This window comes from Bactrocera oleae, chromosome 5 (assembly GCF_042242935.1).
Source record: "Bactrocera oleae isolate idBacOlea1 chromosome 5, idBacOlea1, whole genome shotgun sequence".
Lineage (NCBI taxonomy): Eukaryota > Metazoa > Arthropoda > Insecta > Diptera > Tephritidae > Bactrocera > Bactrocera oleae.
This window is the reverse complement of record NC_091539.1, coordinates 41,916,138-41,938,978: the sequence shown is the minus strand read 5'-3', so window position 1 is coordinate 41,938,978 and position 22,841 is coordinate 41,916,138. Positions and strand designations below refer to the sequence as shown.

General features: G+C 34.1%; 1 protein-coding gene across 2 annotated transcripts in view; it reads right to left on the bottom strand.

Annotated features, from left to right (window-relative positions):
- Positions 1–22,841, bottom strand: part of Cda4 (chitin deacetylase Cda4) — a 135,520-nt gene that overhangs the window by 18,837 nt on the left and 93,842 nt on the right. For both annotated transcript variants that reach the window (XM_070110451.1, XM_070110450.1), the window contains exons 5-6: positions 21,799–21,941; positions 3,176–3,395 (exon numbers count right to left, since the gene is read on the bottom strand). In XM_070110451.1, coding sequence (XP_069966552.1) covers positions 3,176–3,395; positions 21,799–21,941 — 363 coding nt within the window. The remainder of the gene's footprint in view (positions 1–3,175; positions 3,396–21,798; positions 21,942–22,841) is intronic.

The following is a 22,841-nucleotide window of genomic DNA, read 5'->3' as shown; positions in this document are numbered from 1 at the left end:
AACTTTTACAAGAGATCACAGTAACAACGAACACTTGTGGGATAAAGATTTTTTATAAGTGGGCGCGGTCCCGTCCGCTACATAGTTTACATATCTACCAAACCGCTAAAGCTGAATCAACCAAATTTGCCTTATATTTAGCACTCCTTTATATGCTGTAAAAAAGGAAAAAACAGATAATAAAAGCGCTCACTCCTCACATAACGGTTAAGTCACTATTGAAATGGCAGGAAAGGACTTTGTAAGAGCAGGTATAAAAATTGGACAAAGGGCGTAGCGTCGCCCACCTTTAGGTGAAATCCTATGTCTCAGGAGCTACTTGACCAATTTTACCCATATTTGGTGTATAAGGTTATCCAAACATTCCAATTATACGCTGTGAAAATGAGCGGATAACTACCACGCCTACTTTCTATAAAACGGACTTTTAAATTATATCTGATTCTTTTACTTTACAAGTATACAATTAAAACATCAATGAAGTTATCAGAATAAAAATTTGCACAAATAGTGCCCTTAAAGTATTTCATCTTACGCTCGAAAATTGTCGAAATCGGACTATAACTTTCCAATGACCAACTAATCGAATATGTAGACCTCAGTACATGTGGCTGATTTTTACCCGAACATATTGATCAATCTGTGAAATCTAGTTTTAAAATTTGGAGTGAATATTTTTGTTATAACAGCATGCTCTTGTGCCAAAAATGGGTAAAATCGGGCTAATACTTCCCTTAGCTTCCATATACCTAGTATAAATATTTTCTAACTTCCGGTTGACTTTATACTGCATCTATCGGTCAATATGTAAGAAATATTATTGAAATTCAGAAAAAATCGCTTTATAATAAGAGTGTAGCCTCTTGCCTTAAATGAATAAAATCAAGGCAATTCAAATTTGATTTTTTACAAAATTTAGATTTCCCAAAAAAATCATTTTTTTAAATTTACACTTTAGAATGGTTAAAAAATCGAAAAAAATATCAAATATTCCTTCAATCATGATCTGATAAATACATCTAAGAAGGTCGTATAAAAATTTCAAGTCGATCCGTCCAGCCGTTTCGTAGTAATTGTTTTTACCGCCTCTGAAAACAGCGTTCGATAAAAACGGCGAAGATATTGCTATAGTGTTATAAGATATGTGTGTTGGAAAGCGAATGTATAATATTTAATTTTAACAGATGGGAATAATTGAAAATTATGATCATAAAGATCAATGACCAATAAACTACTATTATATTCTGATTTCTGAACTGCTTTTGTAGTAGAAGCTTTCGATAGTTTTCATCAGTGTACAACAAATTCGGAACAGTTTTATTGCGTTAAACCTTAGAGTGTGAGTAAAAAGTTCTTTCGTTAAACTCGTTTTATTCTACCAGTTCAATCTTTTCTAAAAAATTCCAATTTCACTTCTTTGTCGAATATTTTATATTTTCTCTTATACAACAAGACTATAACAATCCACACCTTATCTGATGCAATTTGCTTTCAATAAATTTTTCGGCAATTTTTAACTGGTTTAACGCTTTATTGTAGTTCACCTAAAATACTGACAAAAAATATTTGTGCAACCGTAGACACAAATGACCAAATCATCCCTGCAGAGAAAATTGGCTCTAATGACAAACCTCATTTACTTAAGTTATGTCGATGTTCTTATTATATATTTATATATTATATAAGTTTATAGAGTATTTCTCAGTAATATCTCAGCACGTCGCTAAATTTATGTCACAAAAAGTTTTCTCTTAGGTTAGATGTTTATATGGCTGATCCCTCGGCATGTCGGAGGAATCACAGTAAGACTGTTACATGTAAGTTTGCACTTAAGTTTGTATAAATTTGACTGCAGAGTAATAAAATATTAGGTAAATATTTATAGAGAGAAAGAAAGAGAGAGAGAGGTATGAGATCAAGAGATGAGTTTGAGCAGAGAAAGAAATATAATAGAGAAAATATTGGTGAAAAAACTTTCCATTTGGCTTCTATACAATTTTCTGCTTGTCTAAGGGATATAGTTGGAACTTTTTGCAATTTTTGAGTATAAATAGCTGTTGACAAGTGAATGTTGAGTATTGCTACAGGAGCACTTAAAAATCCATTTGATGTTATTCTCCAATGTAACAGCAAGATATATGTGAATTTTCATTGTCGAATACTGCAATCTTGGGTTGGTTAAAGTGGGTTACACCAATGGGTACACAGAAATCGTCGTAGTAATTTGAGAAAACATACATACATATATCAATACATACATGAGCGGTACCTGCATATGTGTGGCAAGTTGTGTTTTCAATGTCCCCAACGAGTATTGCATTTTCTTTACAAGTCCTTACAAACAATGTTCAAAGCATAATTCAATGAATGTTCACAATCAAAATAGTCTAAATATACAGTGAGGGCACAAAGAAAGCAGACAGGTAAAATATGTATCAACAAATAGTAGGAAATTGAAATCTCATATATACACTTTAATATGTGGGGAAATATTTTTTTATGTTGACCACTAGGGCACTTAGGTCAGTGGTGCAGAGATGAACAGTTTGAGTGATTGAGAGTTGAGAATAAACTAACAGAACTAGTGATGATGATTCTGAACAATTTATATTTGTGAGAAGATATTTTTTAGATGATAACTATTTAATTGTTACAAAATAAATATTGATATTAGCTGACTGGGATTCAAAAAAACTTTGAGTGTGGTGAATAGAGATAGACAGATTTTAGAAAAATGGAAAAAGAGCAATGGACGATTACTGTTTTTGGAAGGGAAATACATAGTAATGTGAGACGCTGTTTAAACAGAATCCGAAGAAGTGTCAGCGTCGTTTCGTGACCGTCTGCAAAACATCAGAGACCACGAAACAGTGGCGTTCACTTGGCGAACCTGCTCCAAAAATGCGAGGACTTTCATATCGGTCGGAAAGGTAGTGGCCCCCACCGGCTCACAACTCCGTCGTAGCCATTTTAAAATTGGTCGAATTAGACTATGAACTTGCGTACAACTATTTTTGGTTTCCAAGGGATTATCGCTCAGTCAAGTGTATCAAGCTATAAAGGGACTATGTTGAGAAATAAATCGCATTTTTTCCAAAAACGCCGCCCCCGTATATTATGTATGTAAATTTTTATGTTTATATAAGTATTTGCATGCGCAACAGCAATAGCCTACCTTATATTGAGTGTTGCGTCCAGGCTTTAAGAATGGCGCACGCATACCGACCACATCGTTGACGGACACATTGGCGAAGCTCTTGAGTATTTCACGCATGCCAATCATTTCACCAACCCATTCCTCGTAGCCTTTGTCTTGAAGTCCTTGTTGTTGTGAAATACTCTCGGTGGCGAACTCGTGGCCAGCGTAGCCGAGATGTTGAATTTGTTGGTAATTGCTGCAAAATAAAAATATTAAATATTAATTTAATAAAATAAAGTAATTAAGTGAAGGCAAATAAAGTTAAGATTATTGACAAATATTTGTGCAGAAATTTACATAAATTATTCATCAGTAAACATATATGTATGTATGTTTATAGGCATACTCTTGTATGCACATATGTGTGGGGGTCATTTTAAATAAGATTATATACAAAATTGAAACATATGTATCATATGTATTGAGGAATATAGTTTTGTGTATTTTGATATAATATACTACATATGTATCGTTTTAGTTTGCTTATAATTTTGTGCTAAGTCAGAAAATCGTGATAATGTAAACTTTGCACACATTGCCCTAAAATTTGGCGATTGCGAGATATGATTCATAAGTAGTCGTAAAACATGACGAGAATTTTTCCTTTTTATTTATAAGTACACATTTATAATGAATTATTTAAAGAATCCGTGGATATATTTGCGTCTTTTTAAGGAAAAAGGACCAACCGTAATGCGGCGATATACTCGGTTGACTTTACAAAAAAAAAAAAAAAATTTAATCCACTAAAATGATAAAAAAAGACCTGATTAAACGATACTGCTTTTTTTTACAGCTGCTACTACGAAATAATAAGTAGGTGAAACAAAAAAAGCAGCTTTTAATCGTTTTACAGCTGTTTAGTGGGGCTTATTCTGAGAAAATTTACCGTAGAGCGTTATATATGTTGTATAATTAAGTTTGCCAATTTATATTTCGTTTCCGATGGGTTTCAATTTACTATGATTTTTTTTGTTTGTTTTTATTACCAGTTTTAAAGCCTTCTGCACTGATCCATAATGAATATATAAGTATACAGATTTTGGAAAGCTAAATTAGGAATCTCTGTTAAATTAAATTTAAGCCCTAAAAGCTCGACAAATCAGGACAATTTCGATTCGAAAAGCATTTCTAAAATAAACACCAAAAGTACAGTTCAACGGGCATCAATTATGATTCGAATTTATTAGTTACTCATGTGCTTTCTTAATTATATATATTATACAATAGAATCTCCTTTGTAGAAGAAAAATACAGAAGGAAGGAAGGGGAAATCCACTTGCAGACTACTACGCTATTGGAACTCACTTTGAATCAATACAATTCATTTGTAACCAATTTGGGTGGGCTCTGTGATTCAATACCGAGTGAAGTAGTATTATATATGTATAAACCTATATAATCGTTAGGCAGTTACACAATCTTCTCGGAAAATCTATACTTTTTATTCGTACTTTTTGTAGGCAGGTATAAGCAATGATGTATACTTGTATGTAGATAGTCCAATGCAACAGTGGCTAAGCGAGAGTCAGATTTATCTGGATGCACAGGGTTGTAAGGAAGTTGAGTTAAGTTGATAGCTTAATCTGGTAGAGAGTATCGTAATTATATAGTATTTTTTGCACTGCTTTTCGATCAAGTACTATCTTGAGCAAGAAAAAGTTGCCGAATTAATATATTGCTTATATGATTTAGTTAGCATGTAATTTTATAGAGTGTACTCAGAACTGATGCAAGTGTTTCGAGGTTAAAAAGAAAAAAGCATTTTTATTTTTTTTCTCAGGATAGTGAAAAAAATGTGTAACTGGGAAGGCTTACAAAGTTAAACATAGAATACATGACATCTTTACAAAATCAAATTATTTAAAATAAGGATTTTGAAAGAATTTCATCAAAACTTGATATTTACACATATAAGGTTCCAAAAACCTAGATCAGACGAACGTTTTCTTTCAAAATTATCGTAAGTATCATAGAAAGTCAAATCGACATGACAATTGCAAGAACACTTTGCGAAAGCCAATGAGCATGCTGCCACCCCCAGCTTATGCAATCAAGCCAATTGTAAATATGCAAAACTTGTTAATAAGTAAGTACATAAATATGACTATTACGACACTTGTAGACATATCTACAGATGTAAACATGTGTGTCTACATGAGAAACAATAATATATAACTTAAGTGATAACAAACCAAATCCCTTTAGTCATATGCAAATCTTAATTTGCACACAAGCACACACACACACACACTCAAATAAATATATTCGTTTATATTTGCTGCATTTTACACATATTTTACATATACAACTAAAAACCACAATGTAAATATTTCAGGGTAACCCAAATGTTTTGCACTAAGAACAATAGTGAATGCATTTTATTAAAACAATGTTAGCAACAACAACAACAAAATGCCGACATGCTGCATATACTGGTACATACATAAATGTATATGTAATAATATTAGTAGTGCAATTGTATATTTAAGAGGTTTAAAAATTCGAAAAAATAAACAAAACTAAAAATGCAAACTAAAACAAAGGGGTCACCCATTTATTTGCATGTCTATTCCCAAATTCCCAAATGTGTGTATAAAAGTTTTGCATTGGCGGAAGTTGCCACAACCGAAAATAATAACAAATGTATGTAAAGGAAATACTTGTGAAGGATATAAAATATTTATGATTCTATATATTTATATATATGTATGGTATATGCGTATTTCTATGTACTGGAGCAATACGTGCAGCGTGGTTAGCCGGAGCAAACTTATAGGTATAAGGAAATATGAAGTAATAATCAGATGTGTAGTATTGCTGTTTTTGCTAAAAATATTTCAAAACAAGAAAAAAGGTTAACCTCGACTGCTCCGAACCTATAATACCCTTCACAAGCGTATTTCTTATAGCATAAAAGGGTATAAAATTATGTTGATCGATCACTTTGTTTGAAAGCTATATCATACCTACCTATAGTAATCCGATTCGAACAATATATTCGAAGATTGTAATGCTACCTTGTTTAATAGTCCATGCCAAATTTTCTAACGATATCTTGTCAAATAAAAAAGTTTTTCTTACAAGGGCTTAAAATTGGTTGGCCAGTTGGTGGTTTCAACAAATGAAAAGCTTCTTGAGAAGATAAAGACGTAGGCAACATTTCAGATCGATATCTAAAAAGCTAAGGCGTATATACATATAGACAGACGGACATGGCTAAATCAATTCAGCTCGTCACGCTGATCATTTATACATGCATATACTTTATAAGGTCTCCGATGTTTCCTTCTAAGTGTTACAAACTTTGTGGCAGATTTAATATATCCTGTTTTGGATATAAAAATATTGTAGATTGATATTTTCATCTTTTAACAAATTATGTATGTATGTACTTTATTTATATTTATGTGAATTGTAGTGAGCTTTTGTCTTACTAGTGAGTATTAGCACCTATAGATTGCACGTAATACATATAAGCCTTGAGTTATTTCTTTCATTATTTAGTGGTAAGAAGTAAAATCTCGGTCAATATTATTGTACTGACGTATTATATTATCGTAAATGACCAAATGAAGAGCATAATAAAGAAAAATATTGAAAATTATCCGAAAAAAAGAAATGCAAATGCACTCAACTTACTAATCGGAAAAATATTCAATAACTCAATCTGATGTAACAACTTAGAGGTTAGAACCTTTAATGGAGTTATATAAAACCTTATCTAAATGTCAGTAAAACTAACATATAGACTTAATAAGCTTACCACCTTTGAAAGCATGTTAAAGTTCGATCGATTTAAAAATGAAAAGTATTTATTCTAAGTTCTTCTGAAGTTACCTGTTATTCTATCCTCGCCGAGGCTTGTCACGTGTTGCCACTCTATGTTAAAAGCGAACTTATTTAAATATATCTGCATTTGTTAAAAACAATACGATCCAGCGAAAATTGCTTTTACCAACATGCTTAAATCGTAAGATACAAAGTAATTTTTTCTTTCGAAATATTTTCACAAATATGTATATACGTTGTGGCCGCTGTTCAGAGTTGACAGTGGTTATCTTTAAAGTTTTTCGCCAATTCACAGCACAACCTAAGTTTGAAACCTCTATAATTGCAAAAGATATCAGGTTCTACTAAAAATGATGAAAGTATAGATTTTTATACTCTCGCAATATGTTGTTGTAGAAGGGGTTTATGAGAGGCTGTGTGAAAATTGCACAAGAGGGTGGCACCGCCCAATTTAAATCAAATTCGGTGTGTAAGGTTATCTAACTATTACTATTGTACACTATGAAAATCGGTTGAAACCCACGCCTGCTTCACAAATAACAAACTTTTAAATTCCATCTGTGTGGACAGACACCAAATGTGTGGACATCATGGATATGCCTGATTTTTTACCGAACATATCGGTCAGTCTGTGAGTTCTAGTATTAAATATCGGGGAGAATATTTTTGTTATGACAGCATGCTCTGGTGCCAAAAATCGGTCAAATCGGGTCAATGCTTCCCTTAGCCGCCATATCTAGTATAACTACTTTCGAACTTCTGGCTGCCTTTATACCGCATCTATCGGTCAATATGTAAGAAATCATAATGAAAATCGGAAAGAATCTCTTTCTAATAACAGCAGATCTTCTTGCCTGTGATTATAAATATTGCATGCAATACTTCATACTACCTTGTTTCTTAACGCCATGAACGAAAGTAGGTTAAGGACTTGATAATATTTGCTATAAAAGTTTGACAGTTCGTTTCGGTTATGACGTAGTTAATCGTGTGCATAGAAGAGATCGTTTAAAAGTCAACAGAAGTTACGAAATATTGAGTAAATGAAATGATTTCAAGCATAATTCTTAAATAAATATTGAAATAGCTTATGTTCAATTTAGGGTTAGGATCTCGATGTTGGCCAAGCTTTCATGTGAAGCTCTTTATTTAGGAAATACTTTCGAAAATCATTGCTTGTCGAGATGGTGGCGATTGGTATCTTCATGTGTTAGTTAGTTCTTAATCATGTAGAATGTCACATTAATTCTTTTTTTGTGCGCAGTAAATTAATTTTCATAGAAGTATAATATATAAAAAGTTAAAGATAATATTTAATAATTCAAAATAAACGAAAAATGTATAAGAGTTCTCTAGACGATTATTTCATTAAGATATGAGTATAAACATATGTATACTATAAGAGCATGTATGTATGTATATGTATATGTAATGCATATAACTGCCGATTGGGTAGATTGTGGTGCAAGTATACACTGTACACTGTTGACAACTAAAACTACACTATGTTGTTGTTATTTATACATATGTACACTGATAAGACACGAGGCGACATGACAATTGCTGACATGGAAAACCGGCAATGGACACCAAATTCTACCGTTTGTCGGCCACCAAGGGAATTAGAAAGTGCATACGGCCATACAAGTTGTAAATATATCTACATATGTATCCTGAGTGGATAGAATTTCGCTTGCCACAGATCCCTAACGTCGATTACATACATACATATTACACAAAACAACAACAAACTACTAACAAAGGAATTCAATGTAATGATCGTTTCCGCAGACGAAAGGAGCAAAAACATAAAACAATAGCAGTGCCACCGACTTGGCAGCAGTGATGACGAAGAAAGCGCTGCAGGGTGGTATAATGACAGTCAGTCAGCGACAACATCATCATTAACAGCTGCATGCTACTGTACTGCACATACATACAATGTAGCACACAAAAGCCATGTGATTGACGCCGAAATAATAGAACAGTGTTGCCACATGCACGAACCGAACTTTTCCAAAGCGCATGCATACATAACGGTACATTTATGAAATTTCAGCGGCAAGCACATAAGTACTATATGCACACATTCACAGGTTTAGCAAAAGTTCGTGTTATTAGAGGTTATGTAATACAATGCTGCTCTGACTTGGTCACTCGCCTGTGCATCCTCAAAGGTTTTCTGGCTAACTGACGATGATGATATGACTTAAAGTCCTAAGTGTTATTGCTATTGTTTGTAGATGACAACATATATATTTACATAGATGAGTAAGCTTTTGATGTTTATGCAGCGGCTTGTGGAAGGGTTATAGGTGGTTAAGCGAACAACACAAAGGAAATGTATGTATATGTGTACGTATGTTATAATTGCATTAGAAGCACAGGAACAGAAATAGTTGCAAAAAAATTACAATAATAACAACAAATTTTTTAGCTGACTACTGGATGCAAAAATATCTGGAAAGCTAAAATATTCAAAGTAAAATGAAACTATACGAGGGCTGCTATATAGCTGGCTGGCCTAGGCAACACTAAGTGTTGCCAGGTGCAATCTGACATTTCCATTGGAAAGTTTGACATTTTTTAGCATAACATCACTCAGAACGTTTTGTCATTTAATCGTGAATTGTTTTATTTACAGGGAATTAAAAAATTCATCTCGGCCAAAAAATGGAATTAACTCGTGAACATTTTCGTGCTATCATTTTTCACAACTTTCGACGTGAATTATCACGACAAGAGTGCATCGATGAACTAAAATCTTTGTATGGCTATGAAGAACCATCCTATAGCACTGTGAAAAACTGGGACAACGAATTCAATCGTGGCCGACGCTCGCTCAAAGACGAATTTCGGGAAGGTCGTCCAAAAATAGCCGTTGTGCCAGAAAACATCGATGCCGTACGTGAACTGATAATGCAAGACCGTCATGTAACATACCTTCAGATAGAGGCATGCCTATGCATTTCTCCCACCAGCATACATTCGATATTGCATGAACACCTGGCCGGATCTCGTTGGATCCCGCACAATTTGACAATCGCTCAAAAAAGGCTCGTGTGGATTGGTGTAAAGAAATGCTGAAAAAATACGATCGCGGTGCTTCAAAAGACGTTTATAAGATCGTCACAGGTGACGAATCATGGATCTATGCGTATGAGCCCGAAACAAAACCATTTTCGTTGATAAATATTCGTATTTTCATTATTAGGCCAGAAATCTATATAGCCGCCCTCGTATCTACATACATATATATTTAGATAAATCTACGCATATGAATTCTGCCGACAATGCAGATACAAAGTCGATGATTATTTTCCGCTCCAGCAATGAATTGAATGCAGGAACCGAAATTATTAATTTTCTGTAATAACAAAACTTCTATGGAAAGAAAAGGTTGCAGATCAGATGAGGTGCTAAGTGTATTGAGAAGTCGAGAAAATTTTCATTAAGCTCTATTTTTTTCTTTTAGAAGCGAAAGAGGGAAATAGGTAATTCTACCATAATTCTAATGTTGTGTTAAATAAAGTTTAGGACCTACATATATTTGCTGCAACCTATACAAAAAATTATGGTAGTCCCTGTGAAAGAGTGTAAGAGAATTCGGAGCAATTTTTATTTCAAAGCACTCTTTCGTAGACTTAAGCTTTTGGCGACCAAAAATTGTCAACTCGGCAGAATTTAATAACAACAACCAAGTCCCAATCGATTAAGGAACTAAGTTCTAGTGAATATATAGCGTACATGCTTCGAAAGGGTGTTAGAACTGTGAAGATACATTATAATTATATAATAAATTAGCTACCATGCTATTAGAAAAATATGGGATTCTGGTCCGAAAATATTCCATCTCCGAAGTTTGTGCTCCTACGAATATTCTTAGAAACTTATACGAAGCTACAAAATTTGTTCGCTGAGCTTAAGCAACTTCGTCAATACTTTTAAAAAACCCCTTTGTCTGCCTAAATTCCACGAAATCGTAAACTACACGGCGTCTTAAAGTGTTTGGAGCTCACTCAGGTATTTTGCCATTTGGCTTTAAGTTATGCAAAGAGTTATTTACATACTTTGAAGTTCAAGTAATTTCTTGCTTACAATATTTTTGGCTAAAAACCCTCAAGTCATTTGCTTCCAGCAGACGCACTTCAAACTCTTCGCAGTTTGTATGCTTTTTAGGCCAAAGCCTTACCACATTTACTGTGTTGTGTTTTTTTTTTTTTTTTGGTATTTTGTGCTTTACCTTTACGTGCAACATAATGTCAAAAGTATAAAATTATTTTTACCACCGGCTTTTGAACTTTTTTTCTTTTGCCGCTATTGTGCACTTTGCTTGGGGGCGAAGTGATGTGTCGAAACGGAGTAGTGGTTGAAAAATGCTTTAAGAGCTTTGGCAATAACAGCTGTTCATGGTGACTGTACGCAGAGACTGTGGACGACTCGGCTACACAGGTCATTACAAAGTTGGAAACATTTATGTAGTTTTCATTTATGCCTCCACTTGTTTATTTTACCTTCTTTCTACACACTGTAACCTTTTTAAAGGGCATTCAAAATGGTAAGATACGCGTAGCTATCGGAAATTTATTTGATTTTCGACAAACTGGATTTGTTAATTGAAAAAAAAAACTAGTAGTTCATACCTGAAGAATACATTTAGTGAAACTTTAGAAGGGTTATATGGCTTTTGATATTTGTAGGATATCTGCTATGGAACCAATTTCCAAATATAGATCTATTCTACTTTAGATTTTTGTAAAGGCAAAATCGACATCGGAAACTCAATATAGCGAGGACTTTATAGTAGTCTCGCCATTGCCAAGTCAGTTAGATCTACGTAATCGGAATAATGAAAATCTTTTCAACTTCTTCAGAAATACTTCCGGAATGTTTTTTGTTCATATAGTAACAGCAATATTATGATTTCACAGAGCTTTTTCAATTTCATATTGAACAGCACTCTACTATCAACTACTATCCATACTTAAGCTGAAAAGCTAGGACTATCGTGGGAAGATTGCTGTTGTTGAAAGAGCTAAGGAAAAGGGCTGAATGTTACCATTCTTATCATCAAGCTGTTCGGATACTCGCATAGATGACGGTCGGCAAATCTAGGGCTCTCCAAGAGAGCTGAGATTTTTGTCTATGGTTATAACCTCGCATTCAACGAGCTATGGTTTAACGAATCGGCAATAGTTAGTTTTTGACATAGAAGAAAGTTCTCAAATAGATTTCAATCTCTCAGGTAGATTCCAAGATTTTAACCATGACAGCTTGATAGACTTATGTTTGCTGCTCTGGCGCTTTTTAAGTTTAATCCACTTATGAATTGCTTAAAGATTTTGTGTGTTCTTTAATACATTCGAAATATGATACGGAGTGACGGAAAATATATTCGAATATTCAGAGCTCAGTGCACAGCAGTCAAAGCAGCTGGGATTTGAACACCAACTTAGTAGAGGTTTAATCCCAAACTTGACATACTTTTTTTATGGTGATCTTTTTTGCCAAAGAGGGCTCTTGCTATTAGTGTGCGTGTTATTTTCCTTTCGCTCTCCTTTTGATTTTTGTTGGCATTTTAACGCTTTCGCTTTGCTTTTATTGCGTTGTTGCTTTTACTGCTGCGCACTTGCTTGAGTTGGTGATGGACGTTTGCTTGTGGTTAAAGCGTTGTTGCACGAACTTTTAACATTTTTATGTGCAACACAGTTGTTAGGCGACGACTGACTGCTACGTTAACTGCCGCAAACACACAAATACACACACAGCAAACCCGCAGCATTGCTGATGAGGATGTCACGTTTGAGCAGCAACGGAAGTCGGTAAATTTTAAACTGATTTTGTAGAAGTTACCTGCGTGCTGTTGCCCTGATATTATGGCCGTGGCGATAGTGAGGCAGCTGATTGTTCTGATAGCCGTAATGATTACCAGGCGAGCGCACGGCTGCCGAGAAGGCATAACAGCACAGCGTGGCGTTAGATCGCAACACTTTGATTTCCCTTTTGTGCCCTTGGGGCAAGTTAAAAGCTAACTACTTAGGAAGTGGTTAGACAGTTTACTGCGCGGCGGCACTGCAGCAAGCGCGGTATGCTTGTAATCGCAGCGGTTATCACCGGCGTTATCACCAACGCCATCGTTGCGTAGTGGGGGAGGAGGAGGAAGTTGCAAGGAAGCCGCAATAGCGCCAAAAGCCTGTAGGGCAGGTTGGAATTTTGCAAGGCGCAGACGCTTGTTGGGACTTTCAGTTGAAATTTAAAGTGCACTCGATGGGCATAGTGAAGCATCAAATTTGCCTGCGGTGCAGCAATCACTTTCTGCCCTATTTTACCAATGTATAATTTGCTCTTGATTGGCTAATAATATTATGTGCCGGTGGCGTATTTTCCGAGCCATTGCGAAATAGTTCCGAATAACTAAGTGCAGCGAAGTGTGTGGTGCGCATTTTAAATAATGAAAATGGTCGAATTTAAGTGATATTTAAAGGAAGAAGCAGTTTGGTACTACACTGGAATTCAAACTTGTGGATTTTCTTAGGCACTTAGCATAAGATCCATCGCTAATTACAATATAAAGCGCAGTCATAGTAAGTCCTGAACCGACTTAAGTAAGTTTTGCACTGTTCTTAATATTCAGAAACCGTAATATAATTGGTGTGTTGCCACCAGTTTGAAATTTTCTATTACAAAAATTGTTGATTAGGACTACCGCTATATGATGGGTATGATACTGGTGGTATTTAAAAAAGCTTATGATTGAAAAATAGTTAATGAAGAGGGTTGCCAACTGTTTCAAAACTTTAATTCAAAAAAAATTTATTATATAAACTTATTTTTTTAATATAAGTAGTAAACGAAAAGAATTAGAAAGTTTTTTAGTTAAAATTACGTTTGCGCAGGGTTGCAACCTATTCGAAATATGGTAGTATAGAAACATATGAAAAATAAGAAATGTGTATGGAACTACCGATGTTCAAGAAAACTTACTGTCGAAAATATAAGAAATGTTTGAGGAGGATTGCCAATTGTTTTTAAAGTTAATATCAATAAAATTTATATTATTGTAACAATATACATTTGAGCTTATTTTTAAAAAGCGTCGGGTTCAAAGTTTATCATATAAATAACACGTACAAAATCTGTTTTCATAAAAAATACCATAACTGTCGAACATTTTTTACAGCACGGCTTTTTGTAGAGCATAAAATGTCTTAAAAAATCCACCTCAGTATGAATTGCTTTCCAATTAAAAAATTCCTATAATAAATGGTTTGAAAAAAATTGCATTTTTCAAAATTAGCATTTTTTTGGCTTACCCTAAGGTATGTATGTGTACAAATTTATGTTACAATTAGCTGTAGTCTACTAAAGTCAGTAGAAGTCTAGGTAGTCTTTAAAACTTTTTATAAAAATGTTAAGTATCTCATCTTTACGCATTGTTTAAGACTAAACGCAGTGTCGAGCCTCGAAAAAGTTGCTTAAAATTATCCAAATGATTTAAGGGACTATATCAACGTGCATTTAAGAAAAAACGTTTTTTTTAATTCTTTGAAGAGGCATTTTACTTAACATGTAAATAAAAAACTGACATATAAAAAGTTTGATGTACTTTAATAATTTACAAATATACATATCTCTAGGAAGATCGGGTGAAAATCAGAAGTCGTTCGGTCTAGCTGTTTCGGAGCAATTTTGCTCATCACTTAAAGGTTTCGAAGCCGATTACACTAAGTTAAGAAATTGTTACAAATACGCTCATATCTCCAAAACTTTCTGTGCCGGCTCAATTTCAAATTTTCGAAGAATATTCTCCAATTTGGATATATTCTATATATGTACAAGTATGTAAAAATCTAAAAATCCCCTCAAGCAGTTGTAACATTTTGTCCCAGGAATAAGCAGCCTTAATACACTCGGCGAAACAATGGACCAACAATGATTATAACAAACATTTATTGAATGGCATCACCCATCGTTGCTTCCTTCTTGCTGCAGCTAGTTGCCACTCTTTTAAATAATAATAAAATAATTAAATTTCTATTGTAATGCAGAATAGGTATGCGGTTCCAACTGCAAACCAAAATCCAAACAATGATATATTATTCACCAGGCAGCAACAGCAACAGCAACAAACTTATATGGCAGTATAATTTATTAAACAAAAGTAAAGGATATCCTTATATGTGGTGGTGCTGGCTTTCGCTGTGTGTGTGCATGTGGTGGTAAGCGGATGTGTACGTCAATAAAAATCAAACAATGCACTTGCCAAGGTTTTAACATATTCAAATTGCACCGTTTCTTCGTCATAGCTTGCACAAACACATGCATAGCCACACACAGCAATTCAAGCGTTTGTGTTGCTGCGCGCATTCATGTGTGGCTGCTTTTATTTTGGCGCTTGTTGTTGTTGCTATTGCTGCGGCTTTTGTTTTACTTTTGTGTTGTAAACAAGTAATCTAATCCAGCCAAAAAAGTTTGCAAATTTAATTTCTATTTTGTGTTGCAGCTATTGTTGCATGCAACAATGGCGACCACCGTTCTCCGCGCCACTCGCAGTTCACTCACTTCATTCGGTGGTTTAGTTTGTGTGTGTGAGTGTACAGATAGTGTTCAATTTTGTGGCAGATTTGTTTGCATTTCAGCTTAGTCGATGTCTTTTTTGTTTTTGTTGTTTTTATTTTTTTGTTTTTGGTGTAACTTTATTGCATGCGGTTGATTCTTTTGTTTCAAATTATGCAAACATAAAATTTTATTTTACAGCTAATGCCGCAAAACTTTTAGTCTTCCCGGTTAATGTTGTCTATATTTTGTAGAATGGGAAATCCGCTGAAGCTATTTGTGAATAAAGAAATACTTAGAGTTGATCTTCTGCGTAGCAAAAGCTTTGCGCAGATAAAAGCTAATTAAATCGATGCAAATATATTTGGATTAATCCGAATTTCAATCAGGAAATATCAATTACAACTTGTAGGAAGATGGAGTTCTTGAAGTTTAAGTTGATATTGTACAATGTTAAGTATATATTATTTATATCGATAATTGCTTTAGTTAAAGCTAAAAATCAGGAAATTTCTATTCAAAGCATCATAAAAAGTTGAAGATAGCTTATCCTCTGTTATTATGCCCCGTTGAAGAATTGTTATGAAAAACTTATTAGTCCCTCACAAGCCATGGAAGTCTTGGCATTATTTGTCGAACACTGATCACTAAAACCGAATGCAGTTATAAAATATGAAATAGGACTCGAAAATCTAAAACTTGCTAGAAAGCGCTAGACTTTTACACAGAACTAACTTTCTTTAGTGAATATTCTCAGTAGAAACCAGGTTATTGTTAACCATATACCTTTTATTTAAACAGAAGTAATGGGAACTAAATAATCAATTTTGTTTGACGATCAAGTGTGTTAAATAAAAAAATCGATATATTTAATTATACTTGTACATCTGTTATAATAACACATTACGCACTATGTCGAGCTATTGCGCTGATTCTAAATATGTAATTATTGGATCACCTCCGCAAGTATATTTGCAGTCATATTAGTTTACATTACCGTTGAAATCACGTATTTTCATTGGAAATTTTGAAATTTTTTACAGAGGTGCCAGTCGTCTGAAAAATTTATTCAAAAGAGACGACTTGATAACTAAATATGTTATAGCAGAGTTATCTCTTCCTTAAAACGGAATATTAATCAATATATTACCTATTTCATAACAAATACTATAATGGCCTTGGCCACAAGGAAAGGTGCCACCTATTTAGCACATATCTCAAAGGCTTTGAATCTAGTATTTCTATTTCAAGTCGAATTACGTCAGAAAAAATGCGCGGCTATTTCTGGTATGAATAGATGATAATAAAAAACAAGCAAGTTAACCTGTAATGAGTCCAGCACTCTTCAGAGTGCTGATCAAAGGGCTTCATCGTAAAATACATTAGAATTGCATGCATTAGCAGTATGGAGACTACAAAACAACTTTGCGAAGTATTTGAGAAATACTAGGTTTGTATACAAGCAAAAAAAAATTATACGAATGTTGATTTACTACCTTATACAAAACTAAAAAAAAAGGTTCAACGTAATCTCCTATATTAGAAGAAATTGCTAAGCCACAGTTCTCAATTAACGTGCACAATTTTTATTTTATAGTGTAAATGGGTGGTTTTCAAGCATGAACTACCTTAAGCAGGAATACAGAAATTAATAAATTTAATGAAATGGTGCTTAGATTAAATGATATTTACTTAACACCTTATAATCTACGTTGTTTTAATATTAAACCCCAATTATTTAAAATGTTGGTTATGCTTTTTTAGTTCAAACACTACTTTTCAGTGAAAAATATTTCTTGATTTTCATATCAATTCAGCCTAACTTTTAGAGAAAGGCATTGGCGACATTCAATGCTTAAATTGTTAAACTTTCTTCAAAACAAAAAAAAAAAAACTCAACGTACGCACTTTTGTCACTGCTTAAGTGAGCAAGTACTCAAGAGCCCACACATTTCAAATTTAATGCCTCAGAACATTTTACAAGTGTACTTGAATTTGGATCTTTTTTTTGGAGGTCTGTACTTATATAACTCTCTGAAACTTTCGCACATTTTGCAGTAGAAACGAAGTTACACTTGAAATATCAAATAAATCTTGCTGTTTCAAATTTTTGAATGTGTTGAAAGCGCCGAAATACAGTTCAGAGTAGTTGACAGCCAAAGCAGGCGAAAAAAACTGTGTGGAGGACAAGCGAAAAGCGTGGAGAGAGTGCCATATTTTATGTCGCCAGGACATCAACGCAACTCGAAATAACTTGAAACAATTTGAAACGCAGTCACATTAAATCATTTGCGTTGGTTTTTTCAACTCGCGACGCTTTTCAGCAGTTCAAGTGAAGTGCGCTCGGAGCAGATTACACATACATATGTGCCATATTAGAGGGAGGTTGTGAGAATATGTGAGTGAATAGTTTGAGGAAATATGATGAAATTATTATATATATATATAAAAGTCAGTACATGTACAGCAGTGTGTTATTTTCCAAGTTGATTTTTTTTGAAGAAGTTAGTTTTTAACAGCACACCATGTCGTATGAGCAACAAAGAATTTATAAATCACTTGTTTAAATACTCAGTACATTTGATGTATAAATTTCACTGTGTATAACTTTCAAAAAGATGATTTCTTAGAAAAATATTTTGTAAGCTGAAAAATTCTGCCTTAGAATACTAATTTTTTGAAGTTGTAGATTTCCTTGTTTATAGCGAAATATAAAAAGAAATCCTTAATGCGAAATATCAAAAAGAGCTTCTTTACTTTAGATAATGTTTTTTTAGAGCAAAAACTGAATTTTTGGGGGGCGTCGGCAATAAAAAAATCAACAAAAAACAAAGACCCTTATCTACATATATTCTCAGATATAAAGATGTTTTTTTTAATAAAACTTAAAAAAAAAATTGACTTCGGTTGTATTGCAGTTATAATAATCTTCACAAATACAAAAGATTCCTTAAAAGAACTTGATTCCGATCGTTTAGTTTGTGTAACAGCTATATGGTCAAATGATCCGATCAGAATAATTGCCTGGTAGATAGCACCATTACCTTAGACAATAATCCAGGCCAAATTTTTTGCACTTTATTCCGATCGTTCAGCTTTTATGGTAGCTATATGTTATAGTTGTCTGATATCGGTGGTTCCTACAAACAAGCAGCTTTTTGATGAATATATTTCAGATTGATATCTCAAAAACTGAGAGACTAGTTCGCGTCGAACCGATATGGCTAAATCGACTCAGCTTGTCATGGTGAGCATTGATATATATATTTCAAACTTAAAAACAAAAATTTGTGGTCATTATTGGAAAAAATTTAAAAAAAAGTCTTAAATGACAACATGCTTTCCTTAAGCGTTAAATTAAATTTTGAGTCAAAAACCGTCAAATTCGGTAATTTTTATATAAATGTGAAGAGTATAAATAAAAAAAAAATTGTTTTGTTCAAAAAAAATTTTACCTCGAAATTTACTTTAAAAGTGAGTGGGCCTCTAGATGTTAAAAAAATGTTTTTTCCAAAAATTTTCTTATTTTATAATCAGGCTAAGATAAAAAAAATTTTTTTTTGCGCTCCACCCTAATATATATATGTATTATAAAGTCTTCGTTCAGGGTGCAATGAGGCATATTTTGAAGTAAATCAAATATACTCGTAATCTGTTTAAACTGCATGGTGCCGCTTTGATTTTATGTTAAAATATATTTTGTCTAAGTATACCAACCTACATATGCATCATTTATAATTGTCATATGCGTTGGATGCAATATAACCTCTTCGACTGCATTGATAAAATATTTAATTTAGAATGTTGGGCAATCCAATTGTGGTTAGCTGTGGCCACAGACCACACATTGCTACAAATGATAGAGAATTTTCCTGCGTATTCTCATTCAAATTTATACCCACGGAAGTGCTAACATGTAAAAAAATACTTTAGCTCTGAACTAGTGTCACTCTGGCACATTTGGTATCAATTCTAGTTCACAAGCACTTTCCTTACCATATAAAACCATTTTGTCGCTACATTTAAGAATATAAAATTTTCAGCACAGGATTATATAGGATTATATAGGTTAGTTCCTATACTTTTTATAACTAAAATGTTGTATAATAAACTGGCCCTGACGGCTGTGAGTACCAGTAATATATGTGATTTTAATCCAACTTCGCAAAGGGAGAATCCCCCTAATTCATATCAACAACACTTGGGCTAGTTTGGGGGCTAGGGCTCACTCGACATTCACTCTTCAAATATTAGACCTTGAATTTAAGCTCACTGAGCTAAAGTTTAACAAATATATTGAATGTTTGTTGGTATAGTCAAGGTTTAACGACTGCAAGATATTTCTGTCATTCAAAAAATATAAAAGGTAAAAATTTCAGAAGATATTTCAATATTCTTATAAATAATGTGAGATAGCCTTGTAAACTTCTAGAGAAACAGTATTTTCTAAATTGTTTTATTAACAATAAAAAGTTAAAGGTTTCTCCCACTTCGCAATTGGCATAAACTCACATACCACAAAAAAAAAGTAAAACATTTAAAAATTCAACGTTATACTTTTTGCCGGCCATGCTAGCATTTTCTCCAACTATTGCCTCTCAAATGCGTTACGCTAAAAATAATTTCTGCTTGCTGCCAGCATTATAAGTTTATTTTATTGTATTTGTTCACATTGCAGTTGCTGTTGTTGCACGAGTTGTATGCGAAATATTGCATGCAAGTTGAAGTTTGCTCATTTATCACAGTAGTAGCCTCAAGCGCCTTTGCATATGCTTGACAGTGTTGTTCATTGAAAGTCAGTTAAGCGCGCCGCCGGGGCGTATACGTAACTTTTAAATTTTTTTACGTATACATACATATGAAGGATGTGCTGAAAAGTTTGTTGCCACTTCAATTGGCGATACGAACGATGCCCGCTGCTGTATGCTCAATACGCGCGTGTGTGTGAGACAGCGTCTGATTGGACTCGCTAGCATGTGTCAGTCAAAAGTGCTGATGTGCTGCTGTTTGCGCAAACTCGTCTGCTTTCAGCAAGTTCGCACAAATTTGAGTCGTGTAAGCTTAACGCATTTGGAAATGAGGGTTCTTGTTTGGAGAAATGACCTTAAGTGGCATACAATAATTATTGCTTAAATTCATTTATTCGGGAGGGTGACTGGGAAAATAATTACTTTTTGAGTCAGAATTTATTAAAGTTTGTACCAACCACTAGTCATACATTTAAAAAAGGTTTTGAGAAGTTGTTCATATAGTTCAGAAAAAGTGTCCTTTTTCCTGAAGGCTTTCAATAAAAACACTGCATTCATTTTACCATCCATAACTTGCCTCAGAACTTGACTTGGCTCATGTCGATGTGACGGTCAACGATTTGGGTTATATAGAAAATCATTTCCGCAAACTAAATTATTCCTCGTGGCGGTTATAAAAGTCAGTCATTCTGAACAACTCTGATTAGGGCTTCGGAAACTTACTTGTTATTCGGTTGTGTGTCCTACTTTGTCTCATATATCTATAATTTGTGATTTTCTGAGATATAATGACATCTAAGTAGCCAAAGCTGTTTGCGTCCATATCATTTTAATTGCGATATGCTGGCGGAATTGTAAGTTTAAATTAGCTTTGAACCAAAATTTGGTATACAGACACAATATAATAGCATTTACTGTTTTAGAAATCTTAGAACAAATTGCGTACTTTAACGTATATAACTTTTTGATAAGTTTTCCTTAAATTAAACGATATACAAAAAGAGTGGTTTTGCTGAACTCGGGAGAGGAAAAGAATGATTCATAAAAACGAAAGGCTGATATTTATAAATAAAATTTAACTACTGTTCAAACTACGCACAAAGAAAGACTAAAAACTGAACTGTGGTGATTTTAAGTGTAGCGAACTAAAGTGTGTTGAATACGGGCATGTTGAGTTACAAGTCGTGGGCTGAAGAGTAATGAGTTTCGTTTTTCCTATATCTGTTCAATTTTTACCGAGCGCGATATGTTATCTTTATCTTTAACTTTGTATTTATCTCTATATTTATCTTTACCTTTATCTTGTTTAAAGATAAAGACTTTTTATATATGGTACTATCGGAAATGCACCGGTGCAGGGGTTCGGTGTAGCTGAAGCTAACGTTTTTTTTGTATATTTATCTCTTAAAATATTTTGATTTTGGATTTTCTTTTAAAATATTTTGTAAAATACTTTCAAGGTCAATACTGTATATGGATATATCTGGGTATGTACCCACTCACCTGTACTCATGCGACATGAAGAAAGTACCACGAATTACACAGCCATTTGGATTCGTGCGCTTACCGTTGAAGATTTTCAAATAATGATCGTAATTATTCAGGTTTACAGCACCATCGAAAGTTAGCAGGATAATTTGTGGAATCTACAAGATATAAAAATAGCAAAAATATTATAAAAGTAACGGTAATTGCAATGAAAATGATGGTAATTGGAGAAAAAAACTTATTTTGCACTTTACACAACAAAGGGAAAATCAAGCAAAATCAATCAATTGAAAACGAAGCAGAGCGAACATACAGCCAATCGCACAAATAAGCACAAAAACAACAATGCAATGCGATATTCAAAGCGCACGGACTTAATTAGATGAGCACGCGGCACTTTTTGCTGACTAAGAAATCGCGTTAAAGGCACGAAAATGAGTACACAGGAAAAGAAAAACCGACAGAAAAAATTACAAAGCACAAGAAATAGCAAGAACAAAGCAAAAACAGCGAAGAAATGCGCAAATAAAAACTAAGAAAACACTTTAATTGCGCTGCAGAAGCAAGAGGAGGGAGTGAAGGGAGAAAACTATAAAATACAAAGATGTAACGGAAAATAGATGCATAAAAAGAAGTCACATCAATTGCAAGTAATTTTAAAATAATCAGCACAACATAATTTATTGCTCGCTTGCCGGCGCGTGTTCGCCAGCATACAACTCTAAGTGTGGGTGTGTGTGTGTGTGTATGCACGTAGACTTTATGGTAGTCTCTTTCATCTCCCTCTCCACAGTTTTCGTCCCGGTCGGCTTCGTCTGTGCATTGGCTTTGTGCCGCTTGCGGTTTGTCGCTGGTCCTGGCGGGAGTCTGCCGTCTGACCGCAAAGCTGCGACGTGCGCGCCAAGCAGCAATTGAACGATTTGTTCACGCTTGATATAGGACGGTGAGCGGTGAGTGGCGCATTGCGTGCGCCGCATCGTCGGCAGGACGGCTGGCAAGCGAAAGTGCGGAAATGTAAGAATGAAAATGAATTGCGCTGATCGGAAATGGTAAAATAT